This window comes from Megalobrama amblycephala, linkage group LG1 (genome assembly GCF_018812025.1).
Source record: "Megalobrama amblycephala isolate DHTTF-2021 linkage group LG1, ASM1881202v1, whole genome shotgun sequence".
NCBI lineage: Eukaryota > Metazoa > Chordata > Actinopteri > Cypriniformes > Xenocyprididae > Megalobrama > Megalobrama amblycephala.
Window position 1 is genome coordinate 16,325,300 of NC_063044.1, and position 20,671 is coordinate 16,345,970.

At 39.4% G+C, this 20,671-nt stretch overlaps 1 protein-coding gene and 1 pseudogene across 1 annotated transcript; one reads left to right on the forward strand and one right to left on the reverse strand.

Moving 5' to 3' along the window:
• Positions 1 to 7,111: 7,111 nt before the first annotated feature.
• Positions 7,112 to 16,738, forward strand: LOC125278843 (annotated as a pseudogene).
• A 1,916-nt stretch (positions 16,739 to 18,654) lies between these two features.
• On the reverse strand, positions 18,655 to 20,440 carry LOC125264465 (gastrula zinc finger protein xLCGF3.1-like). The gene has a single exon (XM_048183803.1). The coding sequence runs from the start codon at positions 20,389 to 20,391 to the stop codon at positions 19,282 to 19,284; it is 1,110 nt and encodes a 369-aa protein (XP_048039760.1). The 5' UTR covers positions 20,392 to 20,440; the 3' UTR covers positions 18,655 to 19,281.
• Positions 20,441 to 20,671: the final 231 nt, after the last annotated feature.

Sequence of the window (20,671 nt, forward strand, 5' to 3'; positions counted from 1 at the left end):
TAATTTTTATCTTGTTTTTCATGGAACAGCTCCTCACCATAACATGAAAACGCACCATAAACTGATCATAAACGTAGTCCATTATTTTGAGCATTTTTTTTCAAGTCTTCAGAAGTCGTACGATGCCATCGTGTGAGGAAAAGATTCTTATAACGTAATATAACCATTATACATTAATAATCGTATCAATCCGCCGTTTCATAACTTTCAAATTAAAATTGGCGCATCTAAGAATACGACACAGATTTGCGGCAGTGACGTCAAACCTCGCTCCTTATTGGCTGACACATGTGATTTGCGACTACCATAGAGTGTTGGCGACATGCCGAATTTGAGTTACTGTGTTACATTCATGGTTACATTCAGTACTATGCTTAAAAGGATGGAAATGCAGATCAGAGTAATGTTTGCAGCGATTAAACACTTTAATTTCATTCTGTAATTTACACAAAATTATGATTTGCTGTCATTTCGCTGGTAATGTAGCACACGCGTCGTTTTGTCTGTTCTGTATACTGCTTTTTGTAATGTTTTAAATAAATTATTGTGACTAATGTACATTTATCTGCCTGTTACACTGCGTATTTTGTCAAAATGATTATGCTTAAGGTTATAGGGTGGAGTAGGGAGCTTAAAATTATTCTTTTTATACAACAGTATATCAACTAAGATAACAGTCACTGTTAATATATCTATATTGCGTTTTTATTTTTGTGAAATGGCTAAAAAGTGGTCATGTTTAGGTATAAGGGGTGATTTAGGGGCTCAAAGATATCTATATAATAGTAAAATATATTTGCATAAAAATATTATAATCTTAAAAAATATATAAAAATATATCATTTAAATATCTGGATTCATATAGATTTTTATATCCTGTAACTGAAAGGTATACTTTGCATATGGCAAATAAATGGTAAATTTACAAATTGCAGTTTGTACATAATTTATCAAGAAGATCTGCAAATGATATGTAACACATTTATAAGTGATGAATAGTTTACACTTTAGAATAGGGTATGCAGAAAGTGTTATAAATGACTTGTGTACATATACAAATAATTTGTAACAGGAAAGAAAGGTCTACAAATGATACGTAACACATTTACAAGTGATGAATAGTTTACACTTTAGAATAGTAGATGCAGAAAGCTTTGTAAATGATTTATTCATGCGTTTACACATCATCTATAACAGGTGTTGAACACTTTGTAGTGTGTACAGCAGTGTAACTGCTGAATGGTGAGGGTATAGACAGCTGTCTTCTCTGACACACATGGAGTGTTTAACTCTGTGCACCTGATGTGAGCTTCAGTGGAAGGTAAATCCGGATCAGAGGTTGACTTCATCACTAGACCCCACACACTCCACACAGAACACAAGTCTGTGCTGATGAGTGAAAGGATTTAATATAATCCACTGGAATCACCTGACTGTAAGGCATTTATAAATGTTTATCCACTTCAAAACAAATAAATTACTCTTCTTAAAAATAGTGCTTTAGCATACCTGCATGTTTGTGCTTTTTAACACAGACCAGCTTACAACTTCATCAATAAATCATATACTGATCATTTACTAATGATAATTTACTAATATTCATTAACTAATCACTGATCATTAACTAATAAATTATAAATGACTTATAGCCAAATTAAAAAAACATTCATAAAATGTTAGTATATCACTTATTAATCATATATGAATGTATATTCAGGTTTTGTAAATGATTTGTTGAACATTATCTAATAATTTATAAATGATCTATAACTGAATTAATAAAACATTCATAAAATGTTAACATATCACTTATCAATAATTTATGAACATATAATCACGTTTTGTAAATGATTAGTTCATCATTAACTAATAATTTACAAGTGACTTATAACTGAACGTTATTATAAAGTGTTACCGTATTTTTTCACCTGGGCATGTTTACCCTACGAGCATGTCTCTTCATTTTGACATTGTTTTCATAATGTCGATTGAGGCATTTGACAGACACAACAGAGAGGCCATCATAATAATTGACTGTTAAAATACCACATGTTAGATTGTGTCATGTACTCAGACATGATTGATTGGAGACCTACATCAACACATTCAACAAGCAGGTAATAGTCAGTAAAGAAAACTGATCAGTAACCTGGTGACAGGGAACATTGTAAAGAAATACAGGCTACAGAAATATGCCCAAAGTACCCTTGGCTTCACCCAAAGGTGATGAAAAGACAGTAGGAGGGAATACACACTCTTTCTCAAGAAAGAAATGTGTCTGCATGGAAGAGGCATTCAAAAACGTGAGCCGAGTGACAACAGAGAAAAAGCAGACCATAACACAAGCCAAGGTCAGGATGCAAAAGAGGTTCCTTGTGGACTTCGACCCTACTGGGTAGTGCACCCACTGCTTTCTGATAGGGAAACATGCTTGTGTAAATTGCATAAGAACTTGGGCTTTGTTGCTCAACACCCCTGATCTGGAAACATTGATGGCAGAAATCTGTTGTGACCAAACCAACGAAGTGCATGTACAATGACTGTGTGAGTTCAAGTCAGGTCAAGTCACCTTTATTTATATAGTGCTTTTTACAATGCAAATTGTATCAAAGCAGCTTTACATTGATAACTGGTACATAATTTTTGCTGCACAGCAGCTCTTAAAGAATAGTGTCAATGCAGGCAGATCAAAAGCACTGTTGAATAAATGTCAAGAATACTGTTGAATATCAAATGTCAAGTCAAATGTCAAGTGTCCCCAACTAAGCAAGCCAAAGGCGACAGCGGCAAGGAACCCAAAGTCCAACAGGTGACATCAGGTGGCAAATAGGTGTTAAATGGAGAAAAAAACCTTGGGAGAAACCAGGCTTAGTCGGGGGGCCAGTTCTCCTCTGGCGAACAGTGCTTTGTTACGACTCAGGTTGCTATCATAAGTCTGATAGGATCACAACATTCAAAGTATTAATTTCAGTTCCATCCAGTTGAGGATCGTATTCATCACGCCGGTATGGGCGGTTTGTTGAGGAACTGTGCTACTGGCTGTCGTGTCGATGAGGCCTTCACAATGGATGATCTAGTCGACTCGATTTCTGCTGATACTTCAGGGCTGCGTTGTGGTCGTGTCCAGTTGAGGATCGTATTCATCACGCCGGTATGGACGGTCTGTTGAGGAACTGTGCTACTGGCTGTCGTGTTGACGATGTCTTCACAATGGATGATCTAGTTGACTCAATCTCTGCTGATACTTCAGGGCTGCGTTGTGGTCATGTCCAGTTGAGGATTGTATTCATCACAACGGTATGGACGGTCTGTTGAGGAACTGTGCTACTGGCTGTCGTGTTGACGATGTCTTCACAATGGATGATCTAGTTGACTCGATCTCTGCTGGTACTTCAGGGCTGCGTTGTGGTCGTGTCCAGTTGAGGATCGTATTCATCACACCGGTATGGACGGTTTGTTGAGGAACTGTGCTACTGGCTGTCGTGTCGATGAGGCCTTCACAATGGATGATCCAGTTGACTCAATCTCTGCTGATACTTCAGGGCTGCGTTGTGGTCGTGTCCAGTTGAGGATCGTATTCATCACGCCGGTATGGACGGTCTGTTGAGGAACTGTGGCACTGGCTGTCGTGTTGATGAGGCCTTCACAATGGATGATCTAGTTGACTCAATCTCTGCTGATACTTCAGGGCTGCGTTGTGGTCGTGTCCAGTTGAGGATCGTATTCATCACGCCGGTATGGACGGTCTGTTGAGGAACTGTGGCACTGGCTGTCGTGTTGATGAGGCCTTCACAATGGATGATCTAGTTGACTCAATCTCTGCTGATACTTCAGGGCTGCGTTGTGGTCGTGTCCAGTTGAGGATCGTATTCATCACGCCGGTATGGACGGTCTGTTGAGGAACTGTGGCACTGGCTGTCGTGTTGATGAGGCCTTCACAATGGATGATCTAGTTGACTCAATCTCTGCTGATACTTCAGGGCTGCGTTGTGGTCGTGTCCAGTTGAGGATCGTATTCATCACACCGGTATGGACGGTCTGTTGAGGAACTGTGGCACTGGCTGTCGTGTTGATGAGGCCTTCACAATGGATGATCTAGTTGACTCGATCTCTGCTGATACTTCAGGGCTGCGTTGTGGTCGTGTCCAGTTGAGGATCGTATTCATCACGCCGGTATGGACGGTCTGTTGAGGAACTGTGCTACTGGCTGTCGTGTTGATGAGGCCTTCACAATGGATGATCTAGTCGACTCGATCTCTGCTGATACTTTAGGGCTGCGTTGTGGTCGTGTCCAGTTGAGGATCGTATTCATCACGCCGGTATGGACGGTCTGTTGAGGAACTGTGGCACTGGCTGTCGTGTTGATGATGTCTTCACAATGGATGATCTAGTCGACTCGATCTCTGCTGGTACTTCAGGGCTGCGTTGTGGTCGTGTCCAGTTGAGGATCGTATTCATCACGCCGGTATGGACGGTCTGTTGAGGAACTGTGGCACTGGCTGTCGTGTTGATGATGTCTTCACAGTGGATGATCCAGTCGACTCGATCTCTGCTGATACTTCAGGGCTGCATTGTGGTCGTGTCCAGTTGAGGATCGTATTCATCACGCCGGTATGGACGGTTTGTTGAGGAACTGTGGCACTGGCTGTCGTGTTGATGAGGCCTTCACAATGGATGATCTAGTCGACTCGATCTCTGCTGATACTTCAGGGCTGCGTTGTGGTCGTGTCATGGCACCGGTCCTTGGTATCAGCTGGATCCGGCCTGGATCCGGTTGACTACGGTAAACCTAGGGATAAACAGAGAGACTAATATTAGCGTAGATGCCATTCTTCTTCTGATGTGACGAGTACATCTGGTGTTATAGGAAGTGTTCCCGGTTCCGGCTGACCTAATTTATGCAGCCTAATAATCCTTTAACGGATTTGAAAATATAAATATATAATGTGATTATGTGTATGCCAGGTTAAAGAGATGCGTTTTTAGTCTAGATTTAAACTCACAGAGTGTGTCTGCTTCCCGAACAATGCTAGGAAGATTGTTCCAGAGTTTAGGTGCCAAATAGGAGAAGGATCTACCACCTGCGGTTGATTTTGATATTCTAGGTATTATCAGCTAAGCTATATATATATATATAATTATTAATTCAATACATATTTCTGAATGATATATGACCCACAGAAACTTCACCGGTGTATCACAGTAAATCAAACAATCATTGTGACATCTTTATAAGTGAATAAAATAATAACTGCAGTTTTCCTGCTGTAATGAACAGAACAGTGAGTCAGTTCACAGAATGTCACTGCAAGTTTTCTGTTGTATTATACATGTTTTGTTGTTTATGGTCATCTGCTGTTGTCTTTGTCTTTTATTGAGATTACTCCTCATTCTCACTGGAACTGTAGCTTGAACTTTTACCTGCACCTGAAAGAGATGACAGGTTCTCAAACAGGTTTTTATCTTTGTAACGTCACTGACTGACTCCACCCACATTCAGATCTCTTCCTGATCTCATGACGGCAACAAGATGAAAACTACAGGTAACACATTTCCTTATAAATACTCTAATAATATCAGATATACTAAAACATGTGTTTATTTTAATCCTGAATGTAATTAATAACTGTATGAGCAGCAGGAACTTCACTGAGTTTCTCTTTCATTTCTGTCACAGAAACAGATCTGTGTGTGTCTGTGTTCAGTGTGGAGATTCATGATTATTTACAGATGTGAAGTGATTTCAGTTCATGATCTTTAGCTGAACATGATGGAGCAGAAACATGATGCAGAATATCTGCACAAGTTCAGCATTAAAGCTTCACTTCATGTTCAACACACTTTCTTAAATGATGTTTTATTAACAAAATTCGGGAGGAGCAAGTTCAGATAATTAACCTAATTAGCACAAGTGGAGAGCATTCAGTTAATCAACTCAACCAATGTCAAAAGGTATAAATTCAGCAGACTGACTTCTGTTCATCTGAGAGTTTATCAGCATCCCTCCTCCACCCTCATCTCCTCACTTCTAGTTATATCTACTTTTACCATACCGGGGGGAGTACTCTGGGTTCAGGCCAAAATTCCGAGCTCAGAGCCCTCTCCCCGGACAGCACGCCAAATACGCAAAACTTTACTCTATTTAATTATATGGATACGTGAACTCGTGAAACTTCTTTAAATCATTCGAATAATTGAGTTCAATCTTCAGTCAGTTCAATCTTTCTTATTTAATTAAGAGAGTTACTTATTTCTATTATATATTAGTGCTATAAGTGTGTTTGTTCAATCAATCCTGTGACCCACAGCAGGAAGATCTTCATGTTCTACTTACTTAATATGGACAAATGATCATAGACTGTGTTAATGTTTGAAAATCACGAAATCTCTTACAGGATGATGAAGAGACAGACGTCATATGTCAGGAGTCAGAGAAGATGATCAGATGAAGACTGAAGAAAGACATGGAGGAGAGAATAAAATCTGAACATGTCTGCCGCTGACACCAGAGGTGAGAATCAGATCAGAGTTTAAAGTGATTCTTCAAGAACATTTTTATTCAATTCTGTCAATAGAATTCAAACTCTTGAAGGACTTCATTTATATGCAGAGACACAAGTATAGATAACATCTGAGTATATTCATTTCTTTACTGCATACTCAGTGAAAATCAGCTAAATTATTCTCTTTTCCTCAAGTCTGATGAAGATATTTTATTCTCTGAAGTGATTTTCCAGCATCTCACACTTTCACTTGTTTCAAAGATTTGTTTGATGATGATCAAGATGATGTTTTCTGATTATGATGAGATTCAAATATAATGTAAGACTTTTGTTTCATACAGCGATTCCTCCTCGCAGGAGAAGACGGAGCATAGATCATCCTCCTTACTGTAAGTCTTTATCTACATAAATGCATGAAGTGATGAAGAGTTTGTGGGAATTATGGGTAATTTATCCCTATCAAAACACACATGATAAATTCAGCCTCCTACTGGTGGATTCTGGTCATTCAGATCTGTGATGTTGGATTAAGATCAAGATCTTGTCATCACATGTGTCATGTGTTAGTGTGTGATGTGAGGATCGTGAACTCTGAACGTCTGATTTGACTCTTTGCAGTGAGGATTGTTCTTCTGGGGAAGAGCGTGTCAGAAAACAGTGGAGTGGGAAACTTCCTGTTGGGACGAGCAGCATTTGACAGTGAAGCTCCTCCAGATGTTGTAGAGAGAGTCGCAGGAAGATTGAAGGACAGACACGTGATGGTCATCAGCAGTCCTCAGCTGCTCCAGACAAACATCTCAGATCATCAGATCACACAGACAGTGAGAGAGTGTGTGTCTCTGTCTGATCCAGGACCTCATGTGATTGTTCTGCTCCTCAAACATGATCAGTGTTCAGCAGAAGATCAGGAGTGTGTGGAGAAGGTGCTGGACTTTTTCTCTGAGAGGGTTTATCAACACACCATGGTGCTCACCACACAAGAGCCCACTGAAACCAATGACATCCTACAGAAGATCATTCAGAAGTGCTTCAACAGACACTTCAGTCTTCAGAGAAGCAGATCTCCTGATGATCTTCTGCAGATGTTCGAGGAGATTGTGAAAATGAATGATGGACGACACCTGGATTGTGCTGAAGCTTCACAGTATTTCACATTGAAGCAACAGGCCACAGAAAGACGTGAGTGTGATGATATTTGATGTTTCTAGTGATAAATGAACAGTTTTTAATGCTCTTCTATCAGTTTCAGAGGGTGTGAAGCTGAATCTGGTTGTGTGTGGGAGTGACGGCACATTAAAATCCTCCATATCAGAGCAGATCCTGCAGCAGACAGACAGAAGATCAGACGTGGATCTTCATGGACGTCAGATCAGTCTGGTGGATCTTCCAGCTCTGTTCAACACTCGTCTCTCAGAGGAGGAAGTGATGCGTCAGACTCTCCGCTGTGTGTCTCTCTGTCATCCTGGAGTTCATGTTTTCCTCCTCATTATTCCTGATGCTCCACTCAATAATGAAGACAAAGCAGAAATGGAGGAGATCCAGAGGATCTTCAGCTCCAGAATCAACAAACACATGATGATCCTCATAATGCAGAATTCAGAGCATCAGACAGAAGAACTCAATGAAGAAACACAGTCTGTCATTGAGAGTTTTGGAGGACGACATCATTTCTTTGGTCCCAACACACAAGTGTCCACATTGATGGAGAACATTGAGAAGATGCTGGAAGAAAACAGAGGAGAGTTTTACTCGACAGAGACATTTCTGGAGGCACATATGGAAAAACTGATGAAATATGAAGAGATGAAGAAGAAAATCAACTCTCTAGAGACACATTTACTGTCACAAGGTAATGAGCAGAAAATCAGTGAGTCTTAAACTAAATTCTGAACTAAAACTCATAAACTTAAATTCTACAATAGATTTATTCTATAATAGTGTTTTATACATTTGTGCTTTTAAACAGCAGATCTGCAACATTCAAAATTGAAAAGTGGCTCATCTTACCCTGATCCCCCTGTTGATCTTGTCATGTTTTCTTACATTTCAATATGATTTTCAGGTTCAAGAGAAAACACAGATGATCTGAGGATTGTGCTGCTGGGAAAAACTGGAGTTGGGAAGAGTGCAACAGGAAACACAATCTTAGGAAGAGACGCGTTTACGGCAGAAGAATCTTTTGAATCGGTGACCAGTGAGAGTCAGAGAGAAACATCTGAAATCAACGGCCGACGCGTTACTGTGATCGACACTCCAGGACTGTTTGATACTGAACTGAGTAATGAGGAGATCCAGAGAGAAATCAGACACTGCATCTCCATGATCCTGCCTGGACCACATGTGTTTCTCCTGCTGATTCCACTGGGAAGATTCACTCAAGAAGAACAGAAATCAGTGAAGATCATCCAAGAGACGTTCGGTGAGAAATCTCTAATGTTCACCATGGTGCTCTTCACCAGAGGAGATTTCCTGAAGAACAAAACCATTGAACAGTGTTTGGGAAAACCTGGATCTGTGATCAGAAACCTGATTGAAGTGTGTGGAAACAGATTCCATGTGTTCAATAATAATCAGACTGGAGACCGAACACAGGTGTCTGATCTACTGGAGAAGATAGACAACATGGTGAGAGTGAACGGAGGAGTTTCTACTCATGTAAGATGTTCAGAGAGATGGAGAGAGAAAGACAAGAACAACAGATGAAGATCCTAATGGACAGAGTCAGAGAAAGAGAAGAACTGATGAAGAAACTGGAAGAAGAAATGAACAAAGAACGAGAGACATCTCAAAATAAAATAGAGCAACTGAAGAAAGAAAAAGAAAAACTGCTGATGAAATACGACACAGAAATAGACAGACTGATGAACAGAATAGAGATTGAGAGGAAGGAAAGAGAAGAGGAATATAATGAGAGAGAAGAACGATATAAAACACTAATGAAAGAGAAAGAAGATCTTCAATATAAACATGAAGAAGAAGAAAACAAGATGAAGATGTTGATGGAGAAACTGAACAGAGAAAGAGAAGAACTGATGAAGAAACATGAAGAAGAGAAAGAGAGAATGAAGATGATGATGGAGGAAGAACGACAGAATCTAGACACTGAGAGAAAGAGAAGAGAAGAAGAGTTTAATGAGAGAGAAGAACGATATAAAAGAGAAATAAAGGAACAGGAGGAGCTGATGAGAGATGAAATGAAGAGAGAACGAGAGATGTTTAAAGATGAAATAAAGGAAATGAGGCAAGAAAACGAGAATGTGAAGAAAGACAATCTTCACATCAGATACGACACAGAAATAGACAGATTGATGAAAAGAATAGAGAATGAACAACAGAATCATGACAAAGAGAGAAAGAGAATAGAAGAAGAATTTAAAGAGAGAGAAGAACGATTTAAAAGAGAGATGAAAGAGAGAGAGGAGCTTGAGAGAACAATACGAGACGAGATGAAGAAAAAACGAGAGGAATTTAAACATGAAATAGAGGAAATGAAGCAAGAAAAAGAAAAACTTCAGATCAAATATGACACAGAAATAGACAAACTGATGAACCGAATAGAGAATGAACGACAGAATCATGAAAAAGAGAGAAAGAGAAGAGAAGATGAATATACAGAAAGAGAAGAACGATATAATAAACAGATGAAGAGAGAACGAGAGGAATGGAAGAAACAGAAACTGGAGGAAAAGATGAGAAGAGAAGAAGAGAAGAAAAGAAGAGAGAAAGAAAACAAGATTAGTGATGAACAGATTCAGAGACTGAAGAGTGAAATGGAGGGAATAATCAGAGAGAAAGAGAGAACAGAAAGAGAGAGACGAGAACAACTAGAAGATCTAGAGAAGAGACTGACAGAAGAAAGAAACATGAGAGAAGATCAACAAAAGACTTCTGAAGAAACACTGAAACTCCTTGAAGAACAGCATGAAGAAGAACTGAAGAGAAGACGAGTGGAGTGGAGAGAGGAAAATGAACGAGAGAAAGAGAGATGATGAAGAAGATCTGCTCTGAAACTGATCAGTCACTACAGGTGAGTATTCAGAGAAACATGGAGAGAAGATATTAATATTCATGTCATTTCAACACTGTAGCTCTAGTTTTGCCTGTTTATTCATATTTATCTGAATACATATTTGCATATAATTTAGATCTTTAAGATATAAAAACAGTTTAATCTAGTATAACATCACTTCCAGGGGTCAGAATTACAGTATTCTGATGAACTGAAATAATCGTTGCAATGCAGATATGATTCAGAACTGAACTGAAGATCTGTTATTATTGAGTACAGAGACCAAGGCTTTGATTATGTTTATAGATTTTCAGTGTCTTTCTCAATAATATTCATGATTAAATTATTTTAAAATGTAAGAGGTCAGATGGCATGAGTTATTTCAATCTATTCTGAAAACACTTAAAAGAAATGTGTTATTGCTTTTAATAATAATAATTTGTTTTAAATGATTTGTTTTAGATTATTGTTTTGTTGTCTTTTACACAGAGAGCACACAAGCACATTGGAACCGCAGGAGTCGGAGCAGAAAGAATGAAGTATCTATTTCTCAGAATTAATCTTCACAGACACCTCAACAGACTGAGAGCTGCAGATGTTCTTCAGATAACTGTTCATTCATTACAGTCTCATGAGTCTTGTGCTGAAGAAGAGCTGATTCACACTTTCATACAAAAACTACTGATGATGAACTACAGAGCAAGATACATCAAAACTGAAGAGAAGAATGAACATGATCATTTCTATGATTCATCTGAAGATGAGGGTGATATTTTTGATAAAATGTCTTTGTCTAATGAAGGAATGAGTCAGTCTGACCATATTCACCCTATGGATGTCCAGATGTCTGTGTTTCATTGTTCTGATGTTTTCCTGAAGCAGCTGATGGTCACTAAACTGTCCCAGTGTCAGTACGCTCTGCCTCTGCTTGTTCCTGATCCATTCACACAACAGATTGAGTTTCCTCTCTGGACATTCAGACAAATCCACAAGAGCTGGAAGAGCAGAAACACCAACAACGAGATCATCAGTCAAACCCAGCCGATCTACAAGGCAGAAACTCCAATGGTGTTTTTCTTCAGGTTTGGCTCTGTGTCTTCATCCAAGTCTCAGCTGATAAACAGTCTGATCAATGAGAAACACAACACGTTCTTCCACAGGAACTGCCCAGACAGCAGCAGAACCAGAGTCCTGATGGATGGAGTGGTGGAGATCGCCTGGTTCTGCCCCTCTGGATCATATGATGATAAATTCAGTGACTGTGTTGCGTTCTGTAATCTACACAGTGATGCAGGAGACCATGAGAAACAGCTGCAGATCCTCACTGAAATGAGCTCAGTCAATGTTGTTCTTCTGCCACGACTGGACAGAAATGACAGAAACATGATAAAACTTCAAGAACTCTATGAGGACTCAAAGCCACTCATTTGTCTTTTTACTGAGGATGAATGTTCTGTAACTGAGATAAAGAAAGGGAAATTCAAAATTGGTTTGAAAGACAGAAATCTGTCATATGTATCTGAAGAACTCAGAAGAGCGATAAATGATTGTCTCTCAGAATCATCTTCCACTTTCAGACTTGAAGATGTGTCCAAACACTCAGACATCAGAGTAGATGAGGAAGATGATGAAGACTGCAGGAGAGGAAGAGAAGCAGCACAGCAGATGATGAGTTTACTGGAGAAGAAAGATCTGATAGAAATCAAAGAGTCATTTCTGCCTCATCAGGGGAAACTGTGGCATCAGTGGAGTCAGAAGAACAAAGAACTACATCGACCTCGAGAAGATGAGACAGAAATGGACATCAGTAGAAAACTAACAGAGATGAAGAGAATCCGTGAACAGCAGCATAAATATGACATCAGTGAGTTTATGAAGATATATATTAAAGAAATGAACTCAGATGCTACAAATAAGATGTTTTTCATCAAATGGCTCAGAATCCTCCTGGATGAATTTACATCAGCTGGTCTTTCTGCTCTACATCACAAATATGATGAAAAGTGGTCAACTGCCTTAAAGCTGAAAGAGAATCATGATAAATCTGTTCATATCAGAGCTGAACAAACTGAACTTGAGAGATTATCTGAGGATATTGAAGCTGCAAACTTTGGTCTGGAGCACATCATGAGGGAGATCGGTCAGATCTATGAATCATGTTCATCTGTGAAGAAGAACAAGAAAGACCTGCAGGTTCACTTCTCTTCTCTCCCGAGTCTTGCAGCAGAGATGATGATCTCTGGATTTCCACTGGAGCTGATGGATGGAGATGCTGCTCATGTTCCTCTGATCTGGATCTCTGCTGTTCTAGATGAACTCATCCAGAAACTGGGAGACCAGAGAGTCTTTGTGCTGTCAGTTTTAGGGAATCAGAGCTCTGGGAAATCCACCATGCTGAATGCCATGTTTGGACTCCAGTTTGTCGTCGGTCCTGGCAGGACAACCAGAGGAGCTTTCATGCAGCTGGTCAAAGTGTCAGATGAGATGAAAACACAGATGAACTTTGACTATATTCTGGTTGTTAATACTGAAGGTCTTCGTGCTCTAGATCTGACTGGAAGATCAATAAGACATCATGACAATGAATTGGCAACATTCTTTGTTGGTCTTGGAAATCTGACATTGATCAACATCTTTGGAGAAAACCTGTCAGAGATGCAGGACATTCTTCAGATTGTTGTTCAGGCCTTCCTGAGGATGAAGAAGGTCAACTGAATCCCAGCTGTGTGTTTGTGCATCAGAACGTTTCAGACGTCACAGCTGGAGAGAAAAACATGGAGGGAAGGAGACGACTGCAGGAGAAACTGGATGAGATGACAAAACTCGCTGCTAAAGAGGAAGACTGTGATGCAGAATGTTTCAGTGATGTCATTAGATGTGATGTTCAGAAAGATGTGAAGTATATCGCTCAGCTCTGGGAGGGAAGCCCACCCATGGCACCACCAAACCCAACCTACTGTGAGAATATTCAACAACTGAAGAAAACTATTATGTCTCATGCCTCAAAATCACATGGAATAATGCTGAAAGACTTAAGGGACCGTGTTAAAGATCTCTGGGAGGCTTTACTGAATGAACGATTCGTCTTCAGCTTTAGAAATTCTCTGGAGATTTCAGTCTACAGGAAACTGGAGAGAGAATACAGCAAGTGGTCCTGGAGTCTTCGCAGTGCCATGATGGAAACTGAGAACAAACTACACAACAAAATAGAAAATAAAGCAATTCATGAGGTTGAGAAAACTGATCTTCAACAAGAACTGAGGAAGACAAGTGAAGAAGTGAAGAAATCAATGTCTGAATTCTTTGAGAAAGACAAAGATAAAGATATACTGATTCAGTGGAAAACATCATTTGAAATCAAAATCTCAGAGCTTCAGGAGAACATTGTGAGAGAAACAAAGAGGAAATTAAATGAGGTTCTTCAGCAGCGAGACCTTTTACATTTACATTTAGTCATTTAGCAGACGCTTTTCTCCCACGCGACTTACAAATAAGATTAGTAGAAGCAATACAATCAACATGAGTGCAACAGTATGTAAGTGCTGTGTGAAGTCCCACCTGAAGAAAAAGACTGATGATCAGAGGAAACATCATGAAAACACTCTCTATGAAAAGAGCAAAGAACGCCTTAAAACTCAAAGACAAAACAAATGATGAAGAAACACTGAAGAAAGAGTTTGATTTGTTCTGGGAAAAGAGTGTGAAGAAGATCATCAGAGACACTCCTGAAATCAGAGACATTGATGTAATGAGAGATGTGAGAGAGATCCTCAGTGACATCTATAAAAGTGTGTCTGTAGATCACTGGAGGGAGAGGAGGGATATTTTCACTGTGATTAGTTATTCAGATTATGTTATTTTCAAAAGGTCCACAAAAGGAGGAATCAATGAGGGTGTATTAAGAACAGTTAAAGAAGCACTTTGATATATTCAAACTCTCTCTAAAGAGGATGAAGCTCAAATCAGATCATTTGTCACAGATGTTTCTCAGCAGACAGACAGAATGATTCAGTCATTTAACATCTCAAAGATGGGCTACAACATCAGCTACATTCATCAGCTCACAGATTACATCAAGACGAGAGTAACAGAACATGAGGAAGAACAAGTGAAATATGAGTTCAAGAATGAATTCTTCATGGATCTGGTTCTTTCCATCTGTAAGAGATCAAACAAGAAGATCACTGACCAACACAGACTTGGCTTCAGAGAAGTCAATGATCCTGTAATACATGTTGAGAAGAAGAGAGAAGAGTACTATAGTATTTTCCAGAAATACTGTCATGGAGCAACATTAGCTGTCATGTTTGGAGAGATCATCTGTCAGAAACTGAAAGAGTCCATTGATCAGAGCATCTACAAGAAGACTGCCAGAGATCTGACAGATGAAATGATGAAAAACTGTGAATCACTGAATGGAAACAGATCAAATCTGGAGAAACACATCCTGAAGACACTGGCAGAAGAGGAGGATTTTGACAAATACATGAAGTACTTTAATGAGCCCAGAGATCACTTCAAGAGTTTCATCAGAGATGAAGTCAGACGGTACATCTCTGATAATTTCAGTGTCAGTGTTTTACCCAAGATGAAGGAGAACATTGAACTCCTGCAGCAGAAGATCATGAAAGCAGCACATGAATCTACTGAACATGTTCAAGAGAACAGTGTCAGGGTTCTGTCACTTCAGTCTAGTTTATTTCTTGGTTTTGTGACAGAGCTCTGACACTCCCGTTCTTGTCGTGTTTTTGTGTGAGCGTACGGTCTCGAGTGTTCTCGAGCTGTGCGCTCTCTTGTCTGCGTGCCTTGTTTCATGTTGGGAGCGTGGCGTTCGGATTCCGGCACTCGTGTCTAGTTTGGTTTCGGTTTCGTGTCGGGATTCGGACACTCGCGCTCCCAGTCCTGTCTTTATTGTGAGCGCACGGTTTGTGTGTACTTTCACTTGCCGTGCACTCTTGTCTCATGTTTTGTGTAGCACGCGGTTATTTCCACCTGCCGCGTGCTTTCATGTTGTGTTTTTGTCTTGTGTTGTGTAGCACGCAGTCTGTGTTCACGGGCTGCGTGCTCTCATGTTGTCTTGTTTTGTGTGAACACGTGGCTTATGAGTTTTCATAGTCACGTGTTCATGTCTTGTCTTGTGTAAGCACATAGCTTGTGATTTGTCTTCATTGGCCATGTGCTTGTGTCTTTGTTTTGTTTGGTGTGAGCATATGGCTTGTCATGTGTTTCTTTGTGCCATGTGCTCTCATGTCTATTGTCTTGACCCCGCCCATCTTGTTACCTGATTATTGGTTGATTTGCCCCACCTGTCCTCCCTCGTTTCCTGCCTTGTTTGCTCTCCTATTTATTCTCCTTGTGTTTGCAGTCCTGTGCTGGTTCGTTGTTGTATTTTCCCTCATGTGTGTTCCTGTATTTGATTCAAGAAGCCATGCCAGGTCAAGTCTAGTCAAGTCTGTTTTCCCCCACGGGGTAGTTTTTGTTGTGTTTTGTTTTATTGTTATTGTTTAATAAAAGCCTATTTCTTTCTGCAATTTGAGTCCTCGCTCCCTAATCCTGACAAACAGAGGAGATGTTGGTTTGTGGTTGAAGAGTTTCACACAGCAGCTCTCAGATGAGCTGATCTTCTCTGAAAAAGACCTCAAAGGAGTGAAACATGATGATGTTGATGATTTCAAACTCCTAGAAGATGTGATGAGACAAGAACTTACTGCTATAATGTCTGAGATCAGCAGTAGATTCAGCACAGAGATGTTTCCAGTAAAGCTGGACTATAAGTTCAGAGCAGATGAGCTTCTGATTGATCTCTTCTGTCAGTGCTGTTGGGTTCAGTGTCCGTTCTGTGGAGCCATCTGCACCAACACCATAGAAAACCATCATGGAGATCACAGTGTTGCTTTCCACAGAGTGAGAGGAATTAATGGGCAGTTTTACAGAGGAACAACAAACTTACAAATTAACTTATGCACATCAGAAGTAGCAAGTGATCGATTCTTTTATCCCACTGACTCAGATTATCCATTTCTCTGGAGAGACTACAGAAGAGCAGGAGGAGTTTATGCGAACTGATCTCTCTGAACTGCCCTACTGGAAGTGGTTTGTGTGCAGATTCCAGAAAGATCTGGAAAAATACTACAATAAAACATTTGAGAGGAGGGGTAAGATCCCAGATGAATGGAGAAAATACACAAAACATGACGCTATTTGGAGTTTGAATTGATACATGTAATGGAGCAGATGAAGAATGAGACTCCTCTCAGATTCAGATCACAGTCAGAAATGAGTTTCTCTGACATTCATCAGTGAATCTGAGCTCATCTACACCTCAGAAGATCAGAGCTTCATCAAATACACCAGAAGAGATTCAGTTCCTCATACAAGTGTCTGTCAGATGATCAAATCAACATATTTCTGAACATATGCCTCATTTATAAAGCTCAAGATGATTGATGTATCTTATAGTTTATTACTAATCTAAACAGCTTAATCTCTATCATGAACTGAAAAAGATCTTTGATAAGGACATTAATGACAGACTGTTGATGAAATATGATTGAAGTGTGTGTTTGTTAAAGCTCAGTGCTGGAATCAGACGATGGAGGAAAGTGTGAGAAATAAACAGATGTGTGAATCAAATCTCTCAGACCTGTCAATCTGATTCATATTGATTCATATTCATATGATTCACTCCGCACAAATACTGTCAACATCATGAATTTATTGACCTTGTCAAGTGTCCTTTCACACTTGTTTAATATTTACTCGTATTATGAGAAACTTTGATTTGACTTTAGAAACCTGAAGATCTCTATAGCAGATTTTCATTCTCTGACAGTTGTAACAAGTGGAATTAGGTACTGCTCCTTTAAGGCGGACCGTTCTCTCTCTCTCTCACTCGCTGATGAGTGGGCAGTATATAGATGGAGCGCGAACTGTGAGCATCGCATGTGTGCATGATTTATCTCTGTTGCTCTTTGTCGCTTATTTCTTTTGTTTTGTTCAGTAACGCAGTTGTCAGTGAAGTGTTGCAAACTGCCCCATGTGTTCGTGGGAACGGCGCTGATAATAAACCCCATGTGAAACGTCAGATAGCATACGTGTGTTTTGCTTGCACTTGGCTGCAACCATTCGGTCCAGCTATCCGATCTCTCTCTCTATATAAAGCGTTACAAGGTCCCTGTTCTCACTCGTCCTGATCCAACTTCTCCTCTCCTGCTTCATCTATTCCTCTCCTTTACCCAGATATTATTTTCTCTCTGCTCCTCTGTGTTGTTCTTCATCCACTGAACAAATCCGATTCAAAGAGTCCTATTTTACTGTGTGTGTTCATGTAATGGAAAGAACTTCAACCCCTGACTGTGTCTCTAACTGAGACTGGAATCTGGTATTTCTCAATATTTCAGTGATCTGATAATTAAAAATGCTTATCAATTGTTTCAGTATTTGTTTTATATATTTTTTCAATACTTTTGAGCTGCTGTTGTTGCAAAAGTACAGGTTTTATCCTATATTTAATGATTGGAGCATTGGGTCTTCATTTCTGACTTGCTGTGTTTAAGCATTTGCAAATAAGATGAGAAAGATCCATGATTTTGGTATGAGGTAAGCTTACATGAAAATAAAATGTAATCATTTTAGAAATGTGTTAATTGACTGCATTTTGTGTGAAAACGACATTAATTGTGTTAATGGTATGGTCACAACAGACGGATGTTCTGCTAAATGTGTTTAGAGTTTTGAAAATGTGACTACAGAATGGACAAAAGTATGTTAGACATTGAAAAAAAAAAACTGTAATGAGACCAGGCTGAATTTGTCTATGAGTCGTTGCACGAAACCGGTACAATTTGAGTCCTTCTGACCTTTTTCAGTGCATTTTATCTATTGGGTCACCAAAATATATTTGTATATTTGGAATGTCTCCTTTAATAATGTTTAAAAACATGACATACATTTTATCTTCATATTAGAAATTATTTTGTTTTTTTTCAGTTGGCACCACCTATTTTGTCACGTTCCTCAAGGCCTTCTATGAAAGTGTACTTGGGATATTAATAATAAAATGAGAAAAAAGTCCATTCATTTTGCCATTCCCATAAATGTAAAAAGTAAATTCGTGATTATTGATTAAAACCACATTATTTAGATATGTACCTCAGTAACCCCTCAACTCTGTTACACAAATCATTCTCCCCCATAAAAATAATGAACCGATACACCGGCAAGTTACCACCTTCTTTAATAATTATAACTAAATTATGTTGTGAAATTATGTTGGTCAAGCTTAACAACTCAACCCTGTTACAACAATTAAAGATAGAAAACTATTACTTGTGAAAATTATCTTTGTTATTACAACATTATTCATGATCTCTTAATATCATGCATGCCATGTGCTCTCCATTTATTAGAGCAGTGGCCAATTTAGGCAAAAAAACAAAACACAACCCTGTCACAGTCAACCCCATCACACCCACATTTTTATTTTTTTAATTTTGTGAAAAAAGTAATTTAAAGTTTGTTGAACTCTGTCTGAAATGTTCAGAGCAATATTTAATATTAGTTCAAATTCTGAAGTTCAGTCTTTGATCAAAAATGATGAGGTTAATGTCACAAAAAGTGTCCATTTCAGGCTGTCCTTACAGTTCTTAGATCCGTTTCAGATCACTTTTAATAGTGAAAATCTTTCCACACTGATCACACGTGTGCGGAATCTCTCTGCTGTGGATCCTGTCATGTCTTTTCAGATGTGTTAACAGATTGAATCTCTTGTCACAGTGTGAACACTTGTAAGGTTTTTCTCCAGTGTGGATCCTCTGGTGCAGTTTTAAATGTTTCACATGAATAAAAGTCTTCTCTTATATGTATTTTCTCATGTCTCTGTAAACTCTGCAGCACTGAAAAACTCTTTCCACATACAGAACATGAATGTGGCTTCATCTTCGTATGAACTCTCAGGTGTTTCTTCAGGTTTGATGCCCAGAGAAATGTTTTGCCGCACTTATCACATGTGTACGGCTTCTTTCCGGTGTGGAGATTCATGTGGTCTTTGAGGTGTGCAAAGTGCGTGTAGCTCTTCCCGCACTGATCACATGTGAACGGTCTTTCTCCAGTGTGGATCCTCATGTGAAGTTTATGACTTTCTTTGTATGAGAAACTCTTTCCACACTGAGTGCATGTGAACGGTTTCTCTCCAGTATGAACTCTCGTGTGAATGTCTAGACTTTCTTTCTTTGAAAAGCTCTTCCCGCACTGGTCACACGTGAAAGGCTTCTCTCCAGTGTGAACTCTCATATGAACATCAAGTTGTTGTTTGTTTGTGAAGCTCTTCCTGCACTGATCACATGTGAACGGCTTCTCTCCAGCATGCATTCTCAAGTGTATTGTAAGGTGTGATATTTGTGTAAAACTCTTCCAACATTGATGGCATACATGTGGCTTCTCTCTACTATGAATTCTCACATGTATTTCAAGAGTGTGTTTGTATGTGAATTTCTTTCCGCATTGATCACATGTGTGTGGCTTCTCTCCGGTGTGGATCCTCTTGTGTCTCTTAAGCTCTGATGATTGTGTGAAGCTCTTCCCGCACTGATCACATGTGAATGGCTTCTCTCTATTATGAACTCTCACATGAACCTCAAGACTTTTTTTGTATGCGAATCTCTTCCCGCATTGATCACATGTGAACGGTCTCTCACCGGTGTGGATTCTCATGTGAGCTTTAAAATTGTCTTTATATGCAAATCTCTTCCCACACTGATCACATGTGAACGACTTCTCTCCAGTGTGGATCCTCATGTGTCTCTTAAGGTGTGATGATCGGTTGAAGCTCTTCCCACACTGATCACATGTGAACGGCTTCTCTTCAGTGTGAATTCTCATGTGAACATTAAGATTATATTTGAATGTGAAACTCTTTCCACACTGAGTGCAGGTTGTAGATTCTTTGGCTCTTGTTTCCTTTAAAAATGTCTTTTTAGTCTTTGAGCGATTCAAAGGTTTTTCTCCAGGTTTGACATGATGTTCCTCCTCCACTTCAAGCAGTTCTTCATTCTCCTCCTTCACTTCCATCAGGTCTGAAAAGGAAAACTAGTTTATCAGTAAGTCTTCCAATTATTGTTTTGTAACAAATCCAGTTTTAGAGTAGTGAGATCTACAAATA